At 45.9% G+C, this 21617-nt stretch overlaps 1 protein-coding gene across 2 annotated transcripts in view; it reads left to right on the forward strand.

Moving 5' to 3' along the window:
- Positions 1-21617, forward strand: part of RHPN1 (rhophilin Rho GTPase binding protein 1) — a 186200-nt gene that overhangs the window by 141089 nt on the left and 23494 nt on the right. For both annotated transcript variants that reach the window (XM_029592174.1, XM_029592175.1), the window contains one exon: positions 12640-12834. In XM_029592174.1, coding sequence (XP_029448034.1) covers positions 12640-12834 — 195 coding nt within the window. The remainder of the gene's footprint in view (positions 1-12639; positions 12835-21617) is intronic.

Genomic DNA, 21617 nt, shown 5'->3' on the forward strand with positions numbered 1-21617 from the left:
AAGTCCTATTGTGTGGAAATTCCTGCCTGAGGGTCCTCTTCCTCTGAGTCACTTCCCATACAGGCCGATACAGTAAGGAGCGGTAGGAAGAGCTGCGTTAGTGCCGGGCGCAGCCGCGTTTGCCGCTCGCATAGTTCAGATCACCTGCCGCTCGATACTGTATTTAAATAGCTTGCAAATGCAAGCCGTGTCCGAGAAGCGTCCGTGAAGCATTAGGCCCGCTCAATCCATTTTACTGTATAGAGCGCTATACAGCGCTCTATACAGTAACCTGGGTGCACTGGTACCTGTCATTTCAAATGACAGGTACCATGGGGGATTGCGAGTCCTCTCCCCCCCCCCCCCCCTCCCGAAGCAAGGCAGGGCGAAAATTAAAACAAAAGTGAATAAAGTGTAATAAAAGTAAACTTACTGCATGTGTATTTTCTTTGAACAGTCCTCTCTCCCCTCCTCCCGAGGCGCGTACTGTGGCTCCCCTGCCTCCCGGGGGCAGCCGGCGGCAAAAGCGGCTTCCAGCAGCCCCCGCCGGCGAAGGTGAATGAATGTGCGCCTGTGCGTGCAATTTGGTCGCTTAAGGCATGACGTCACGACGTTTGGCGTCACGGCGTGTGACGTCGGCGTTCGCTAATGCACTGCCTTGAGCGCCCAAATTGCATTCATTCACCTTCGCCGGCAGGGCTGCTGGAAGCCGCTTTGGCTCCCCTGCCCCCGCCGGCGAAGGTGAATGAATGCAATTTGGGCGCTCAAGGCAGTGCATTAGCGAACGCCGATGTCACACTCCGTGACGTCACGCCTTGAGCTCCCACATTGCACACACAGGCGCACATTCATTCACCGCCGGCGGGAGCAGCTGGAAGCCGCTTTTGCCGCCGGCTCCCTCCGCCTGGATGAATGCACGTCCGCCGGCGAAGGTGAGTGAATGAATGCGCTCCCGCCGCGTACGGGCGTGCATTCATTCGCTTTCGCCCGTACGCTTTCGCCTGCCCGCCTGTACGCTTTCGCCCGCCGCTTTCGCCGCCGGCTGCCCCCGGGAGGCAGGGAAGCCGCAGTGCGCGTCTCGGGAGGAGGGGAGAGAGGACTGTTCAAAGAAAGTTCACATGCAGTAAGTTTACTTTTATTACACTTTATTTACTTTTGTTTTAATGACATGTCGAGCCGATTTTCGCCCTGCGCCTTGCTTCGGGAGGGGGGGATTTTGACTGGAGCCTGCCGATTGCTGTCACACCACACTAACGCCAGGGTAAGGGTCCCATGGGGTGAGGGGGTCGTTTGCACATGAAATTTCGTCTCTCTGACCTGATGCTCCACACTAACGCAGGGGTAAGGGTAGGCGGTAAGTTAGCAGGTTAAACGCGCGGCAAAACTGCAGGTTAAAAAGGCAATAGTCGGGGCGCACGTTACTGTATGGGAGGGAATAGCTAATCAGAGCGTTTACATCTCATATACATGCCGCGGGTGGAAAGGGTTACCCGTTGATTTAAAGAAGCGGTAAGGATGAGTTAAAAGGGATAGTGAATCGCGGGTTGGACTTGCGTGGCCAAATTGTGAGTTAGAAGCGGGTTAGAAGCAGGGTAACTGCAGCCGTGCTTTACTGTATCGGCCTGAGAGTGAGTCTGCTCAGCTTTTCCCCTGGCTGTATTCTCCCGTGATCTCTGTCCTGCCTGATTTCCCCCTTCCACTACTCCAGGAGACTGGCCCCCAAGTTTTCTGAGAGATGTTAATTACTCCACCCAGGCCTGAGTCAGCTGTGATGTTCTCTGGCCCAAGAGACTAGGCAGAGGCACTCTGGGAAATGTAGTTCCCTGTACACCTACTTTCACCTTTCTCTTATTTCTATCCAATCCTGTACTGCTCCAATGAGTTTTGTTTTTTTTTTTTATTTATTTTTGTACACGTGACAATATGAACAAACAATAGCCACTGCACGATTCCAATAGTCACATTTTCAAATTTTCAAATACATACATGGGTTCCAGAAATGCAAAACAAAACATTCTCACCATATGCCATTTTCCAGCCGGACTCTTGGAAGCCGGAGAAACAGCGAAGCACAAGTTCCAGAACAAACCTTACAACTCAACAACCCCCAACAGACCCCCCTCCCCCCTCCCCCCCAGAAAATCGGTCTTACTTAATCAAAAAAGAAAAAATAAGCAACCTAGGACTGTCACAGAGAATAAGAGTTAGAGATATATTCTGTAACTGTTTAGATTATAGGTAAATCATTAAGCAGCAAACTTCTGACAGAAGGAGATACAGAGTTCAAGTAAGTTTCCCAGCGGTTCACAAATTGTACACAGGGGCGAAACCATTCCACTTTAAATATATATTTGTCCAGCAGGCAGGTCTGGTGGATAACATTACGTAATTGCGTTAACGTCGGCGACTCAGGGGCCAACCACGTTTGCAGAATGCATTTTTTGGCTAAGAGAATCACCAGGCGAAACCACCATCTCGTAGTTGACTTAGCGAAAAAGATGCCTCGACTGTCATCCCAAAGAAAGACATTGATATGAAACGCAAAGCGTATAGCACATAGTCTTTGAAGATAAGCATGCACTTGGCCCCAAAAGAGTCTAATTTGAGGGCAAGACCAGAACTGATGACCTAAAGTGCTCCTGGGGGCTCCACATTTGAAACAGCACCCTGTACCACCTTTCCCCATCTTACTCGCTTGCACAGAGGCCACATAGAATCTATGGAGAAACTTAAATTGAAGTTCCTGCAAAGGAGTCGGTGCAGAGAAAAAATGGGCCCTGGAAAAACACTTTCTATAATACGGGGTCGTGAGGGACGTTCCCAGTTCCCGATTCCATCCAGTGACCACCCTTTCCCAAAGAGGTAAGACCCGAGAGTCCTCCAATAATTTATACCAGAAAGAAAGCCTATGACGCGTTGGGTCAGCCATATCCAGATAGTCTGACAAAAACTCCCAAGCAGAGTGATGTGGATCCGGCAAGTGTAAGGCATGAATGTAGTGTCTGACCTGTAAGTATGCGTAAAAATGAGATTTCGGCAAGTCATATTGGTCTTGCAATAAAGAAAAGGGAACCACCTTATTAGAATCATCTACTAATTGCCAAATAGACTTTACACCTTTCTCATACCAAATCCCAAAAATGTTACTATGTAGGCCAGGGGGGAAGTCCAAGTTTCCCTGCAGGGGTAAAAAGTGAGTCGCTGCGCGAGGGAACTGAAATCGCTGACAGGCCCGTCTCCAAGCCACACAATTGGGGCGGATTAACACACTGGTACGTAGGTGAGCCGGAAGCTGGCCCAATGATTTATGTAAAATATAGGCTAGACTCAGGGGATGCACCCGGGCTTGCTCCACCCTCAAAGGAGTATAGTAAGATGTGGTCATCAGCCAGTCCGCAACATGGCGCATTTGACAGGCAATACTATAGACCTTTAGATCCGGGAGTCCCCAACCCCCCCGCTTCCTAAACAAACGAAGGATTTGTAGAGCTATTCTCGGTTTTTTACCTTGCCATAGAAATTTACGGAGCTGGGCATCCCGGGTCTGCAAATCTCGTCGGGTCCAAACAATAGGGAGGAGTTGCATTACGTACAGCCACTTAGGAAAGATAAGCATTTTATATAAAGCTATCCGCCCCACCAGCGTGAGAGGAAGACGAGCCCAGCGAGCGAACAAGCCCGCTGTCTTCCGTAGAAGTTCCCTATGATTAACAAGATGCAGTAAATGGGGTAGTTTAGGTATGAGTACCCCTAAATATTTGATATGATGAGCCGCCTGAGGAATGGGGAAATCCTCCGGGATCCACGTGTGGGAACCAGGCATGGTCAGTAAATACAAAGACTTGTCTAAATTCAATTTGAGACCCGCCAATGAGCCATAGCTGTTCATTTCGCCCATTAACGCCTCCCAAGATGTTTGTGGGGAACTGAGATGAGCCAGAAGGTCATCCGCAAAGGCTACCAGCTTGTAGGGGGCTGACGTCCCAGGACGGGGGGGGGATACCCCGAATCAAGGCATTCCCACATATAGTATTCAACAAGGGCTCCAACGTGAGAATAAACAGAAGCGGGGAAAGCGGGCAGCCCTGGCGGGTGCCACGACATATGGGAAACGAGGGCGTGAGTGTACCGTTTAACATGATGGAGGCAACCGGAACATGATATAGCGCCTGTATCGCCAGGCGAAAGTAACCAGTGATACCCAAGCTGTCCAGAACTGCATACATAAAAGGCCATCCCACCCTGTCAAACGCCTTCTCTGCGTCGAAACTAATAAGAATGGAGGGAAGATCCTGCCACTGGCAGGTTTCTAGAGAGGATATAACTTTTCAAACATTAGAGGAGGAACTACGGTCTCTAACAAATCCCACCTGGTCCTCATGTATAAGACCCGGCAGGAGAGTCGACAGACGGGTTGCCATGACTTTCGCTAAGAGTTTCATGTCAAAATTTAGAAGGGAGATCGGCCGATAAGAAGCTGCCAGGGTGGGATCCCGTCCAGCCTTGGGTATGACTGTTATAAATGCCTTTTTGCGATACAATGGAGACGTGGGGTGGGCTATGACATCATCTAGCATTTTCGCCAAAGGTACTACTAAGTGAACGGAAAGAATCTTATAAAATTCGGCCGGGTACCCATCCGGGCCCGGTGCTTTCAAAAGCTTGGCCTTCTTAATCGCTAATTGGAGTTCTTTCGGCTGAATGGGTTGATTTAATAACTCCAATTGAGATTCAGTTAAACGGGGTAGGCCAGCCTTAGCCAAGTAGGCTACAATGGCATCCGCATTGGCCGGTTCAGCGTGATACAACTGGCGGTAATAATCGCAAAAAATGGCTCCCATAGCCTCAGTCGTATTAGCCAATGTGCCATTGGGTGCCTTTAAGGCCACCACGTGTGTCCTACTGCGCCAGGACTTGGTCATATTCGCTAACAGCCTACCCGACTTATTACCTTGGTGATAATACTTGGCACGAAAATAAAAAGCAGATTTCCTCGCCCGGTCATAAAGCCAGGAGTTTAATTCAGACATGACCGTATGCAAAAGTGATTTATGATGCGGCGTAGGAGTACGCTCATAATCTCGCTTAGCTTTCCGCAGACGATTTTCTAATAGCCGAATACGCGCCAGCTGAGCTTTATGGGTGCGGGCAGTATAAGCTATCAGGGCCCCTCGTAACACCGCTTTCGCAGCCTCCCAAAACAGCAAGGGGGTCGACTCATGCTGCGCATTGTGTTCAACATAATCTGCCCACTGCTGCTGAAGGTAGGCACGAAAAGGTCCATCTCCCACGAGGTGACGTGGGAATCGCCAACACCGTGGAGAAGAGTCCGACGCCTCAACCAAGAAATCTAAGAGAACGGGAGTATGATCAGATATCACCAAGGGGCCCAGCTCCACTCGCAACACTCGGGCAAAGTCCAAGGCGCCAGTTAGGATATAATCAATCCTGGACCCCGTACCGTGTGCTCTGGAGAGATGAGTATATTCTAAAGCATAAGGGTGGAGCGTCCGCCAAGCGTCCAGGACATCGAGCGTCTGACAAACTAGAGAGACTCCCTTAGACGGAGCGTCCCCCGGGCCAGCCTTCTTAGTGGAGCGGTCTAGATTGGGATCTAAAACACAATTAAAATCGCCGCCTATCAAAAGATGTCCTTTAGTATGAGTGGCCAACAAGGCTATCAACCGGGTATAGAAAGTGTGGGTATAGCTGTTGGGAGCATACAAGTTACAGAGGGTATAAGTCTGACCCTGTATCTGACATTGCAAAATAAGAAACCTCCCCTCCTCATCAGCGATCACATTGTCCAACTGAAAGGAAAGCTGTTTTCCAATCAATATTGCAACCCCTGCCCCACGGGAAGAACTCTGAGCTGAGAAAACTTGCTGCACCCACATTCTGCGGAGTTTCTGATGTTCTAAGGCATCAAGTTTTGTTTCCTGCAAGAAAGCGATTTGAACTCGGTGACGTTGTAGGGCTTGCAAGATTTTATAACGTTTGACAACGGAGCCAATCCCAGACACATTCCAGGATCCAATTCGCATTACGGATTGGGCCATAACAAGGTAAGTGAGAAAAGAAACAGAAAATCTGAACAAAATAGAGGCTTCCGAGTACGGGTCTCCCAGCCTAGACCCGAACTCGTTATATCAGCTGCCTCCCGCCAAAACATAAAGTGTACAGTTCCAGGACTACCAAATGACCGATTGTCCCCAATCCCCAACCCCCCCCTCCCCTTACCCCAAAACTTCCCCATCAACAAACGTACCCATTCTCTAACCATAGAGAATCAGACTTCCTTTCGCATGGATCACTCCCTTCCCCCCCCAACAATCAAAGAAGATATGGGAAGCAATTGTAAGAAAAATAATTCCCTAGATAACTAAACCATTAAAGTTAGTCAGTCTCCATGAAACATTGAGCCGGGCAATATGAGGACTAACAAACCAGAGTCAACAACAAGAAAAATGCCCATCACCAATAAGGGGAACAAAACACAAGCGTCTGGAGGACAAATGTATCCAGAAAACCTCCATCAGGGCAAATCCACTCTTCATTTCTTGACGTGGCGTATCCAAATAAGAAAGCCATTCAGTCAGCCAGTCGGCAGATTGAAAGAATTCACAAACTGCTGTGCTGAGTCAGCCGACTCAAAAAATTGAGATTCATTCTGCCAGGTAATTCTCAATCTGGCTGGGAACTGAAGCATAAAAGGAACTTTGTGGCGCACCAATTGAGTGCAGATGGGCGAAAACGCCTTTCTTTGAGCCGCTACCAAAGCAGAATAATCCTGAAAAATCAGGATCTGGGAGCCCTGATAGTCAATCTGCTTCTTCCTCCGGTATGCCAGCAGAACGTCCATCTTGTGAGCCGAATTTAAAAATTTAGCAATCACCGGGCGAGAACGTTGGGAGTTCACTAGTTTCTGTCCCAATCTATGCGCTCTCTCAATGCGCAAAGTGCCGTGGGCTGGCGGCAGCTCGAGGGCCTGCGGGAGCCAAGCTTCCAGTAATCCCGGTAAGTCACTGTCCTTAAGCGATTCAGGGAAGCCAATAAAGCAAAGGTTTCCCCGGCGGGAGCGGTTCTCCAGGTCGTCGAGTTTCTTAGCCTGTTTATCAGCCTCCGCTTTGAGATCTTTTACCTGGCCCTCGAGCACATGGAGCTGATCTTCCGCCGTAGAGATCCGGGTTTCTGCCTCAGTCAGCCGCTTAGTAGATTCGGTAAAGAGATGGCTCATATCCTCGAACTTCTGATATAATTTGTCAAACTTCTCATCGAGCGCCGCCACCACTGCCTCGACCACCTCTGTAACTTTCCCATCTCGATTGTCCGGGGACGAGGGGGAGCTGGCCGACGGCGCCATCTTAAGTTCGGTTTGACGGTATTTCTCTGGGCCTCTCCGGGGAGGTTTCATCGCCATAGCCCCACAATAGTCCTGCGATCAGCACTCTAATATCAAGTGCAAATTTCTATCGCCACAAAAGAGTAACTTACGGTGTGCAATAGAAAAAAATCGCCACGCCGAGCTCTCAAAAAATGGTTAGGGGGGGAAGGGAGGACGGAGCTCCGCAGAAACACGTCCTACTCCTCCACCATGCCACCGGAAGTCCCTGCTCCAATGGGTTTAACCAGGGATTCCTGCGTAGAAATTAAGACAGAGACTAGTGCATCACCATAGTAACATTCTGGAAAAGGTTAGGGTGCACTTGGATAGTTTTCCTCAGAAGATATCTGATGACCTAAGAGCACTAGGGCACAAGGATGAGCATGGAAAACACTTGGTCTGTTTGACTTGTGATGTTTTCGAGACATCATTGAGAGTCTCTGCCATAGGAATCGGCACTTTCAGATCTCATGGCTGTGTGCTTCAAACCTCAGACAGATGTACAAGATGGGCTTGCTGATGTGCGCTGTAAAGGAGACTATCTTTTCGGAAATAGTCAAGGAAGCATTGGATCAAATAAAAAAAAAACAAAAAAACCAAAGCACGTTTCTACACTTCAGACACGCTCTGCATTCACTAGTGACCCACCCTCCACATCCTCCAGGAGGTATACAAGTAGGGCACCTAGGAGACACTTCTATCTCCGAAGAGGAGTTATCCTCCACCTCCCTCATTCCTGTCAAGACTCCATGCTCTCAACCCAGACAGCAGAGCAGCTAGGAACCAGAGATAGCTTCCCAGCCACAACCTAGGACAGTGTTTTGTTTGACTCCAGGGCAACACAGCAGTGTCCCAGTGTCCGTGTCTGAGAATTTCCCCATCTGGGGAAGGCTAAGATTTTACATAAGCCATTGGCCCGGCGTAACGTCCAACAGCTGGGTTCTTGCCATCATTTGGGAAATTCTGCCAGATTGCTCACCAAGAGACTCACTGCTGAAGGAGCTCTCCTCCATCTTGGAGATGAAAGCAGCCAAACCCATCTGTCACAGGTCGTTAAAGTGATCCGCCGGCACTAGCGATGCCTCTCACTCTACAGGACTCACTACTTTTTCACAGTACTAGGGTTTCTGGGTGTCTTTCCCCCTATTCCAGGACTGGGCACTAGCGGCAGATGCACCAGTGCCGGATTGCGTTTTAAATGTAGTCCCACCTGTTCTCAGAAAAATCCAAAAATTACTCAATTTGAATACGATGCAGCGTGGCAGTTTCCTTAATTGCTGGAACCCACATTCCGGAGAATAATCCAAAAATACGCAGTCCCAAATTGCAGCCAGACAGCTAATTGAAAAGTACCTAATTCAAATTTGCAGCAGGGCGGCTCGCTTAACAGCTAAAGCAAACGCAATAGATAATCAGAAATACTCAGTTCAGATATACGTAACTGGCCTTGACTGAAGTCCATCTCTCAGATGCGAGGTCTGGACTTTCCGTTCCTATTTCCTCAGGTTCTTCTGGTCCTAGGAGAACTTTCTGTGTCTGGTCTGGAATCAGGGCTCCATCCAGCTGAAATCTTCACTTGTATCTTCAGTAAGGTTGGAGTCCCCTTAGGCTCCCTGGGAAATGTAGTTTCCTCTCTTTTTTTTTCTCTGCTCTGGAGTTTATCCTACCAAAGTACCTTAGGAAGAACTGGCTCCCTCGCCCACTGCTCTGAATCTCTTCCTTGGATGCTTACGGTTCTTGTTTTCCTCTCCTTTGTCTGTGCAGCGTGTTGGTCTCTGGCCTAGCGGGATGGCCCTGATTTGCCACACCACTCCACCAGGGGGAGGGTGAGGGTTTCGCTCCCAAGTATTTCCTAATTCCAAAGAAAACAGCAGGACTCTCTCCATCCCTTTCCCAGTTCCTTTCCGCCATCGCTAGCCTCTTTTTTTTTTTTTTTTTTTTTTAAGAAAATAACCACTGCGGGGGGTAGGAAGACGGGGATTGCCAACTTGGGAGAAATATCATTACTGCCGCAGGTAGCAGGCAGACAAAGCGCGCTGTGGGGCAAATGCGTAATTGCCACAGGTTTGTGATCGCGTTCATCTTACGGGGCGGGGGAAGGTGGTGCACTTTTGAACTTGTTATAGTTTATACATAAAAGAGGCCTTTCCGCTCTCTCTCTGTTTTTCAGTCTTTCTGTGCTCCTCTTTCTTGCGCTGAATCCCTGTGATCCCAGGGGAATAGAAAAGATCTGAGACTGAAAGAAAATTAGTCATGTTGTGTGGCTGGTTTTTAAATCCCTTGATAACACTTTAAAAACCTAGCAGCAGACTTAAAAAAGGAAGAGCGCCTCAACTGCAGAACTGACAGGTTTTATTGTGGAAGCCAAGTATTGTCGCTAGGATAAGCCCTCAGGGGTATTGTGTCTTTGGGATTTACAAGGCAGGGAATCTACAGCTCTCTTGTCTCTCTGATGTCAGCAAGAGTTTCTGTAAATCTCTGTGCTTTTTTTTTTTTCTTTACCGTCTCGTTATCGCCTCCTCCGACGTCAGTGGGAGCCTCTTGCTGGCTTATTCCCGGCTGTGATGAGCTTGGGGCTAGTCCAAGACCCCCTCACGTGGGAGGACATCAAAGGCGCTGGTTTCTACAGAGGCATGGCCTCGCCACCTGGGAACAGTAGGGCATCTTCTGTGACACGATCTCCTCATGCAGACTCAACAACATGCGCTCTTTGAAAGCTGAATGCATTGTTTTACAGTGTAAAGCTAACATCAAGAGGCTTCAAATGCTAGCCTTTGTGTATCTGAGATACTTTAAAGCTGTGAATATGAACATCATCCCATTCTGATAGAGCTCCCTAGTTAAGTTTTTGGGTTTTTTTGTCCCTTCCGCATGTTTTAACTTATGAGATTATATCCAGCAAACATCGTTCTTGCCTCTGGTGGTGTTGTGCAGCTTGTGAAATGTCACCCACTCTTGCTTTCAAGCAAGCCATAGCTTTGTATGCTGGGTCATTTGTAACACCACCTTGTGTACGCTAGAGGGACTGCAGCAATCTGTCCCAAAGAGAGCAGGAACATGTTTTCCAGAAAGTAGAAAGGGAATTACGCAAGCCCACCTAAAATCAAACCTACTAAGTCCTTGCGATATAAAGTATTGTGAGAGAGAGGACTGTAGGCAGGGACAACTGGGCAGTCTGCTTGGACCAAGTTGCCTTTATCTGTCTCTATCTGCTGACATCCTTTGTGTTACTGTGTTGGAAAGGAAAAGCTTGCCTTATGTAAGTATTATCTCTTACCACATACTTGTTTGATTTTTTTCATTAACTAATTTTTCATTATGGTGGTGAAGGCTAAACAATAACAGACCTCAAGAAGCCATGGGACAACCACAGAGGATCCTTAGTTGCAAAAACGTGTTTGTAAGGTTCACCTTGGGTAACTAATACCCTTGCTGCACCGGCCCTGAGTATGTGCCATATACAGACCCCACTATTCACCCATCTCCCATTTTCCCGTGTGCAAATGCTGGGGAAGAGTAAGAGGCTGGTGGCCGTATCTGGATCTCCTCTGGGAATCCTGGCCTCGCCTTCCCCACCATTTCAGATCACATAAAAGACCATACTATGGTGAGGATCTCCCTTTAGGCCCTCTTGACAATTTGACCTTTACACACCTTGGCAGGGGTGGGGAGCACCTTAGCATCTCTCACCACAGACAGCATATTGCCTTTAGTTGCCCCTGCCTAGGGGAGATGCTTTAAGAACATAAGGAGTTGCCATACTGTGTCATACAGAGGGTCCATGAAGCCCAGCGTCCTGTTTCCAACAGTGGCCAATCCAAGATACAAGTACCCAAACATTAAATAGATCCCATGCTACTAATGCCAGTAATAGCAGTGGCAATTCCCTAAGTCACCTTGATTAATAAAGGTTTATGGACTTCTCCTCCAGGAACTTATCCAAACCTTTTTAAACCCACCTACACTAACTGCCCTATTCACATCCTCCGGCAATAAATTCCAGATTTTAATTATGTCGATTGAAAGAATTTTTTTCTGATTTTGTTTTAAATGTGCTATTTGCTAACTTCATGAAGTGCCCTCTAGTCCGGTTATCTGAAAGAGTAAATAACAGATACATTTACCCGTTCTTGTCCTCTTCTCCAAGATGAGCAACCCTAACCTCTTTAGACTTTCCTCATAGGGAAACCATTCCATCCCCGTTATCATTTTGGTTGCTCTTCTCTGTACCTTCTTCAGTGGAACTATATCTTTTTTGAGATGTGGCACCCAGAATTGCAATCTGTACTCTAGGTGTGGTCCACCAAGGAACTATAAAGAGGCATTTTGAAATTCTGTTTTATTCACATTCCCTTCCTAATAATTCCTAAAATTGTTTGCTTTTTTGGCCACCGCAGCACACTGGGCTGACTGTTTCAATGTATTATCCACTATGATGCCTAGATCAGTTTCCTGGTGGCAACTCCTAATATGGAAGCTAGCATTGTGTTACAGCAAGGGTTATTTTTCCCTATATGCATCACCTTACACTTGTCCACATTAAATTTCATCTACCATTTGGATGATCCAACTTCCAGTCTCACAAGGTCCTCCTGAAATGTATCACAGTCCGCATGGGATATGGGTGGGAATGGCAAGAGAGCAGCTGAAAGAAACTGAAAGGTCAATGTCCTATAAGTTTTTAAATTTGTAATGGAGGCGGCTGTAGAAGGTTTAACCTGTTGGAGTCTTGTGCTCTCCCCTACTCTGGCAGACACTGTTAGGTTATTCCTGTTTGTTGGGATGACTGTTAATACTTGGCATGTGTTGCCCAGTACCCAGATAGTACCTTTAATTACACACTCTAGCAGAGAAATAGGAAGAAAATAAAATGGGGGCGAGCAGTGTTGCGTACAAAAATTATTTTGTGCAACTTTTTATAAGCTGAGTTCAAATGTGTACACTATGAGCTAAGTGTGCCTGAGCTAGTATAATGCAAATATTAGGATTTGGAAAGTGTTTAATTCTAGATAATTCTATTTTCAGCATATCATTTCCTTAAATAGAAAATTTCATATTTTTTATAGTTAGCATGCATATCTTTACTATATAGTTATGCTTATTATGCCATTTTATATACAAGCTATGTTTTGCAGTGTGTGCAAGGTTCACGATCTGTGTGCATGCACACAGCTTAGAGGGAACAGTGGAGGAGAGTGCATCTTTTCCCTGACTCACATTTGACAGTTTAAGGGCTACACTGTGAATCAGAGTATCCTGATTATGTGTTTTTGTAGGCAAAGCTCATCTAAAGAAAGCCATTATGTGCCATGAAGAAGCCATGAGAATCCACGGGCTGTGCAAGGTCCTCAGAAAAATGGATATCCTTCAAGAAGTGCTCTCATTCACTCATAAGCGCTCCCTCAGCAAGTACTCTGACATAGACAACGAGGAAGACTTCTTTGAGACCGGAGATGCACCCAGTATCCAGCGTAAGTATGTTGAAAGCTGCTTGGGGCAGGGATAGCTATGTGTTTTACTTTGTACATTCCTGATCACAATACTCCACAAAATGTGTTAAATGAAAAAGCTTGCTCCCCATTTCAGGAAGACCTGCCATTGTTTTCAGAGGCTGCTGACTTTATATTTCAGCCAGAAGAGCACATTTTTGCTCTTGTGGCATCACCTGCTCTTTCATCAGTTGTAATGGCCAGGTGTTGGCTAGTTGCCCAATGTGTGCAGCGTTATGTAGTGGAGGAGTAACCTAATGCTTAGAGCAGTGGGCTACAAACCAGGGAAACCAAGTTCAGAGCTCGCTGCCGCTCCTTGTGACTTTAGGCAAGTCACTTTACCCTCCTTTTGACTTGGGTACAAACCTGTAGGGTGATGCCTCACCCTAAAATGCATGTTAAACAGCAAACATTGCACGATAATATAAACCTATATATATATATTATATATATATATAATATAATATAAATATAAGATAAACCTCGGTATATAAAAAGCTTCAAATAAATAGATATTCCTGATAATTTTTATATTTGAACTCAGCTTCCCACCCCTGTTCCAGTGAGCTTTGCATGGGATTTGCATGCATGAATTTTGCATAGGTAATTTCATGTAAATAGATTAACATGGCTGACTTTGATAGTTGTCAGCCACATTAATTTAGCTACAGCTCCTGGGAAAACGTTAATGTAACACAGGAGCATCGAGATGCTAATGCAGGTCCTGATACCTCCGTTTTAGATTGCAAGAGGCCAACCTAAAAAAATCAAACTGTGGCCAAAAAACGAGAAAGTGTGCAGGGGTCAAACCTGATTTCCCCCCCCCCCCTCACCCTGGTGCTGCCTCGAGTGGTGGCCCCAACATCCAAAGTATAAAAATATCAGCTGATGCTGTGACAATGGCCCCCACAACCCTGCCAACCTAGAATAGCTGTTTCCTCTCCACACCCACTTTCAATAAAACAAAGTCCGTGCTTGTCTCCCCCACCACAAATGAAAAATTAATGTTCACTGGTGCATAGGGAATCGCCATCCAAGTCCAATAAATCATCATTGGGGTCTGGTGCAGGCCATCCCCCAAGCTCCCTCCTGCCCCCCATTACTTCCAAAAGATGATTGGTATCCATCGGAAGAGCTCAGAGTGCCCCCAGCCCAGGTCGGCACCATGGTCCCCTCATATCTTGCCCGAGTCATGTTTTGCTGTTTGGATGGGTGGTGGGTGCCCCCTCTTAGACCCCAACAATAATTTATTGAACTTGGAGGGCCCGGGGTAGGGGGTGGATTCTCTATGCACCAGTGAACATTTACCTCCTCCAGTGGAAGAGCATTATTATTCAAAAGGACAATTAGGTTGCCATTTTCTACATGGACAAACAAGGAGGCACAGGGTCATGGACTTTGCCAAGAAGCAATAGATATGGGAATGGGCAAGCAAACCTCAGGCTGTCCTGCAAATGAACTACCTTCCAGTGATCTCCAACACATTAGCAGATCACCTCAGCAAAGTATTTCAACCACATGCATAGTCTTTTCAGCAATCAACAACCAACAAACCGATCAATCTATGCAGTTTCTGTTAGCTCCAGAGTAAAACAAAAAAACTAGAAAAGTTTTGCTCCATTATTCCCAGAAAACTCAGATCAGCTCAGAATGGTTTTCTACTAAAGTGGAATACAGATCTTATGTACAATACACTTTTCCTCAGATTCTACTCATAGCCACAGCAGTGCAAAAAGTGTTCAAAGATCAGGTCCATTTATCCTCCTAGCTCCAACGTCGTCCAAACAAGAATAGTTCACAAATCTAGTTTAGTGCGTCAACCATCCTCTGATACCTCTCAGGTCAGATCCATCCTTACTAACTCAAGAGGATTGAGGGATGACTGTTTCATCCAAATTTTACTTCCCTCAACTTGATGGTTTGGATGTTGAACGCTCAATAACAGAATTATCTTTACCTAAAAAGTTGGAGATATAATAGTGTCTGACAGAAAACTGTCAACTAGAAGAGCTTACGGTTCAGGTCTTTTCCATCTTATCAGTAAAAGTACATCTCAGTGCCATAACCGCTTACCTTGTTCAATCTGTGGGTAAGTCTATCTCCTTTCATTCGTTATTCAAATTCATGAAAAGCTTATGGGATATTAAACCACCAGTTATAATTCCATGGGATCTGAACGTGATTTTGGCACAACTGATGAAGTTGCCTTTTGAACCTTTGGAATCTGCTTCTTTCAATTTTCTAACATAAAAATTAATTTGCCTTGTAGCAGTAACCTCAGCCAGAAGAGTCAGAAATCTTAAGGTTTAGTTCATTATCCTCTTTACATGCAATTTGTCCATAAGGTGGTGCTCCGCATCTATCCAAAGTTTCTACCAAAGGTTGTCAACTTTCCATCTTAATCAAGACATTGTGCTACCTAAATGTGTCTGCATCGTGCTACTTAAATATGTCTTGTAGATGGAGGAAAAATTACCAGACCTTTTAAGGCTTGGATTGTGGAACATAAAAGTTGATACATTTGCGAAAGGAATCACCTTTAGTGGCACATATGGAAGTAGAATAATACTGTCAGTGACTCGAAGTGTATTTTGATAAGATGCTCCTCCCATGCTGAGATGGTGATTTTGACACTGCTCTATTGAATAGAGCCATGCTTCTCAACCCAGTCCTCTGGGTTCACCTAACCATTTTCAGGATATCCACAATGAATATTCATGGGATATTAGAATGCACTGTTTCCATTATATGCAGATTATATATTACGCATATTCATTGTGGATATCCTGAAATCCCCCTATATTGTATAGGGCTGTTCAGCTTGGAGAAGAGACGGCTGAGGGGGGATATGATAGAGGTCTTTAAGATCATGAGAGGTCTTGAACGAGTAGATGTGACTCAGTTATTTTCACTTTTGAATAATAGAAGGTCTAGGGGGCATTCCATGAAGTTAGCAAGTAGCACATTTAAGACTAATCGGAGAAAATTCTTTTTCACTCAACGCACAATAAAGCTCTGGAATTTGTTGCCAGAGGATGTGGTTAGTGCAGTTAGTGTAGCTGGGTTCAAAAAAAGGTTTGGATAAGTTCTTGGAGGAGAAATCCATTAACTGCTATTAATCAATTTTACTTAGGGAATAGCCACTGCTATTAATTGCATCAGTAGCATGGGATCTTCTTAGTGTTTGGGTAATTGCCAGGTTCTTGTGGCCTGATTTGGCCTCTGTTGGAAACAGGATGCTGGGCTTGATGGACCCTTGGTCTGACCCAGCATGGCAATTTCTTATGTTCTTATGAATTGTATAGAATATCCTAGCTACCCAGTTAAGAACTTGTCCTACTCGTCTGTAAAATCGGATAACCCTGTACTTAGTTTTCTAACTACCCAGTTTATAATTTGTCATATTTATGTATAGTCGGGCTTCCTGATAACCTCTTACAGTGTATTTAATTACCCAGCTTTCCAGTTAATATCTTGTCCTATTCGTCTGTAAAATCCGACAATCCAGTACATATTTATGTATAGTCGGGTTTCCTGATAAACTCTTACAGTGTATTTAATTACCTAGCTTTCCAGTCAATATCTTGTCCTGTTAGTCTGTAAATTTGGACAATCCAGCACATATTTTGCTAACTATCCAGTTTATAAGTTGTCGCATTTATAAAGTTCTCTGTAAAGCGTGTTAAGCTAAGTTCATGTTGAATGTAAACCGATATGATACTCCCAATGAATGTCGGTATATAAAAAGCAATAAATAAATAAAACCTTACTGGTTAGGTGTGCCCTGAGGACTTGGGTTGACAAGCACTGGAATAGAGAATAGCATTGGATCTTCACATTAGGAAATTTGTGAGTGGCGGTCCTTTCTATGACTTTGATTTAGATAATGAGGTATTATAATGGAATTGAAGATTGGTAAAGTTAATGGAGGATCGGGTCCACAAACTTTATGGGCTATGCAATGTAAGCTTTGGCTTGATGATTCTATCAGATGACTCAGTATATAACAGCTAAAGAAACACTGAATTTAGGGCTGTTTAGTTTGTTATTCAGCAGGTTTACAGTATGCACCATCTGAGTAATGCTGCTACTACAGGTGACACTGCCAATGACAGAAAAGATACAGATTGTCTGTTTTTTGTTTTTTTTTTAATTCTTTATTTATTGATTTTTAAATACAATACATAAATATAACTATTGTATTTGTAAAATACAGAACAGGAACAAGAAAAATATCAATGCAAATTATTAAACTATGTATATCTATTTTTCCATTTTTCTGTAATCTATTGCAAGAAAAATAAAGAGAAAGTGTAATATATTGGAGCAAACTACAATGAAAACACTTTTTTTAAGTAAACGTAAGCTAGTTTCCCTTCCTATCTATTTCTCCCCCGACTTATCTAATCCCACAAGTGTACTGAGATGTTCAGGATCAGTGTAGTGATAAGTCTGCCCTTTCATTTTGACTATACATTTACAGGGATAACGAAGCAAAAACTGCCCTCCTCTTTCAAGTACAGTTTGTCTCAGAGCGAGAAATCTTTTCCTCCTAAGTTGCGTTGATTTAACTATGTCTGGATGTATCCAGATTTTATAACCGTAGAAAGTTTTCAATCTATTTCGAAAAAAGTATCTTAATATGTTTTCTTTATCCGAAATAAAGGCTAATGTGACTAACATGTTACCTCTCTTCTCAATTACTAATTCATCCTGAGATTTTTCTAAAAGTTCTGATAAGTCTAGTGATAGCTCAGCATTATTCTTTTGTTCCTCAGCTTTTCCTATTGTTTGTTGTTCAACTACTTGTGTTTGCTCTTTTACTACGGTACCAATATTTGTTTTAGTATTAATATAGAAAGCTTTAACTATTGTTGGCATAAGTGCCTCCGGTATCTGTAATATTTGTAGAACATAAGATCTAAACAGTTCAATTGGATTTACCTTGCTAGTAATTGGGAAATTTATAATCCTTAAATTCAATATCCGGGAATAATTCTCTATATTCTCTAACTTCCTCAACATCTCAGTCTCTCCTTTTATCTGATGTACCTGAATTTTTTCTATTTGTGATACCCTTTGTTCCATAACTTTCATATCTTTCTGTTGTGCTATCATTACCTCTGCATTACTTTTCACAACTGAATTAGTCTCATTTACTGCCTGTGTTAAATTATTTATGGAAGAGTCCAATTTAGTCAAAAATGTCCATAACGTTTCTAGTGATATACTTTTAGGTCTCACAGTCAATTCATGTAATATTTTCTTCTCACAGGACAAGCAGGATGGTAGTCCTCACAAATGGGTGACATCGAGGATGGAGCCCTGTACGGAAAACTTTTCTGTCAAAGTTTCAACAAGCTTTGACTGGCACACTGGGTGCACTGAGCATGCCCAGCCTGCAATTATCCCTGTGAGCCACAGGTGTCTCCCTCAGTCTTCTTTTTTCCGCTCTGCAGTCAGCATAGCGGTTGGAGCTCTGTGAGGATTTTTTAACTAATTACCTCATGGAAACACTTAACTTTTCACTTCAAAAAACACTTTTCCCTGCACAGGTCTCCCTCCGCGTACGTTTTTACGACGCTCGGTGAGTACTAATTCTTATTTTTCGGTCGGTTCCTGTCACTATCTTAAGGCTGTTAACTGACTGAAGCCTTCCCTTCCCCCATTTTTCAGTTAGCTTTAAACAGCTTGCGAGTATCTCTGTGACACTCTGCTTGCTTATGCTAGTGGGGTAGGGATTTTTTCCTTAACTTAGGACCTCTGTAGCTTCAAGTCCTTCGTTCCCTGGTACCCTCACGCAGTCGATACCCTATCGCTACACCGGGACCCGCCTAAACCGCCCTGGGCTTTTATATGTCATCAGCGCCCCTCCCCCCCACGGTGCCCTGATGCCTTTATCCATGTTTTTTGCTTTTCAGTGCTACCAGGTTTTTTCCTCCTACGCACTGTTTTTTTCCTTGGGCTTCCTCGGTGCCGTCCCTACCCGGATGCATGCCATTGACGCACACGCTGTTAGTCACTGCCATGCATACTCGGGTCGCCGCCACCGCTGCCCGAGACACTTTTTAACGATCCCAGGGTCACTTCATCGATGCCACCCCCCCTTTTGGGGATGCCATCGATGCCCCATCCTCCCCACCGATGTCCAGCCCTTTCCATCGGGGGGCATCGGTGCCACATCGATTCGTCGGTGGGCATCGATGCCGGATGGTCCCCATCGGTGGACATCGGTGCCGGATGGTCCCCATCGATGGACATCGGTGCCGGATGGCTTGTCCGTCGATGGCATTGGTGCCAGATGGCCGTCCGTCGATGGCATCGGTGCCGGGTCCTTTTGCATCGATGGACACCGATGCCCAGGTGTTTCATCCATGGGCATCTATGTTAGAATGCATCCATCGAGGGCAGTCGATGCCAGGCTGCTCCCATCGGTGAAATTCGATGCCCAGGTGGGTCCCATCGGTGGATATCCATGCCGGCTCGATTCCGTGGATGGGCGTTGATGCCAATGCCAGCCTTATGGCTGGCATCGATGCCCATGCCGATTCCAGGACTGGCGTTGATGCCGGGATGGAATTCATCGACTGGGAGATCCATGCCATCGATTCCATACGTGTCCATATCGATGCCACCGACACACGTGTCTGGGGCACCGATGCCATGTACACTTGGAAATCTGAGTCTGTCCAAATCGATACCGTCAACGTCTGTGGCCCTATAGTTGATGCCCGTGGCCATGCCACAAACGGCATAAATGCCCGCCTCCATGCATCGATGCCCTCGACACCTCCGTTTTCCTTCGGTGTCCTTGACGCCCTATTGATTCGACTTCGACTCAGTCGATGCCGGTATCTTTTTCAATAACGGCAATGTTTTTCGATTATTCGATTCCACATCGTTTCAAAGATACCTATGCCACTGCTGTCAGTGCCCGTCACTGTCATCATTCTCCTGGCCAGTCATCGACGATTTTTCATACCCATTTTGATGATATCCTCGAAGCCCCTTAGGTTGCCTTCAATATCGTCAATACCGACATAGCACCGCCACATAATACCCTCGCCTCCTCACATTGCTCCACGCTTTGGGTTCTTTTTTAAGCCCCGTATTAGCTTAAGACACTCCATTGTGTCAGGAGCAGAGCAGGCGTGCTGACAGTTCGTCATCGATCGCCTTCCAGGACGACGAGGGCTTCCATCTCGGCACTGGGGAAAGACCGGGCCGAGCACCGTGGCACCCATCATCGCCGACATCGTGATCGTCCGCCGCTGACGCCATCCAGCACATCGGTGCCATCCTTCTCCAGGCTGGACAACGCTCGGGCAGAGCGACATCACCACTGCCATCAGCACTGTTCCTACAGTTTTGGCAGTCCTTGGTGATCCAGAACTTCCGGATCCAGGTCCGTCAGCTTCTGCATTGGCGTCACGACACATCGAGCCGCTGTGATGAGGGAAGGGAACATGAGTTCCGTTAGGGCTCCTCTGTTCCTGGCGTGCCCCACCGTCAAGTGGTGTGGGACTATGGCCATCTGTTACACTTAGCAGTCTAAACGCCACTCACGCCTGGCCTGTCTCCTCTGTACCTGTGCCACCATACCGGGTTTCAGAGCGAGATGGACGTTTACGTCCCCGGCCTTACCCTCGAGGACTCCGGAGACCGTCGGGGTCAACAATCTTCACCGGCTCGTCTTGCGGCGATCCACGTCGGATGGTAAGTACCCGCTTCGGCGGCATTCCCATAGAGTTGTGTTCTCCCATTCGGACCGTGGTTCGAAAAGTTCTGGGTCATGTGCCTTTTAGAACTGTATTAGTGTCACATATCACTATGTTAGCTATGTTAGCCACAATATCAGGAGAACCCCTCTATCTTCTTGGGATTGCAGCAGGGCTTCTTCTCTTGTCAGTAACAAGTCCCTGTGCCGACCAATGCTCTGACTCTTGGTTCCCTCCCAACCAAGGTCCAGCTGCATTGGCTGATCTGCTAAACATGAGATTCAGCAACCATTGCCCCATGTACAAGTCCACCTTGAGGCCTGGCCACAGGTCTCAGTGTCTCCTTGTACAGCATACAGAAATGCGGGTACCACTTACCGCTCACACACCTGCAGGAGCCTACATGATATCCTCCATTGGGACACCTCTTGGTCTCCCATCTGGTCAGATATCAGAGCGGCCACCCCACCTTGTACCAAAGTCCCGGTACACTCCCCCAGGCGCTACGAAGTGCAGAGGGGAGAAGGGAGGGGGGTTGGGGAGTTTTAATTGCACTATTCTTTCTTTTAACAGAAAATAGTTACTCTCCGCACATCCTGAACCTAAGAAAATCCAACTTTCTTTAGACGTCACAGGTACAATGGTATCTTTGTTACCATCACTCCATACTGCAGTAAGTACATTATTTTAATGTTTCTATGTGCTTTATGGTAAGTCAACATTACAACCCCAAGCTCTGCCGCTGGCACCAGCTTCGGTAAGTGAACTGTCTCTTGCATCACTGTTGGTGAATGCTGTTTTCTCTGCGGAGTGTAACATCATTCACTTTCCTTGCATAGACTACTGCTAACCACTTTCAGTACATGCAAGGAGCTCTCACTTTTTTCAGGACTCACTATACATTTACTAACTGGGATTACTGTCACTGCCATAAATCCCTTCTGTAACACTTCTGGACACCACAGTCTTAAGACCCTCTTGTCCAGCATGCGCACAGACATTCTGATACATTGTTATATGTCCCTGCGCATATTTTCCATAACCTCA

Source organism: Rhinatrema bivittatum, chromosome 2 (assembly GCF_901001135.1).
Source record: "Rhinatrema bivittatum chromosome 2, aRhiBiv1.1, whole genome shotgun sequence".
NCBI classification, from domain to species: domain Eukaryota; kingdom Metazoa; phylum Chordata; class Amphibia; order Gymnophiona; family Rhinatrematidae; genus Rhinatrema; species Rhinatrema bivittatum.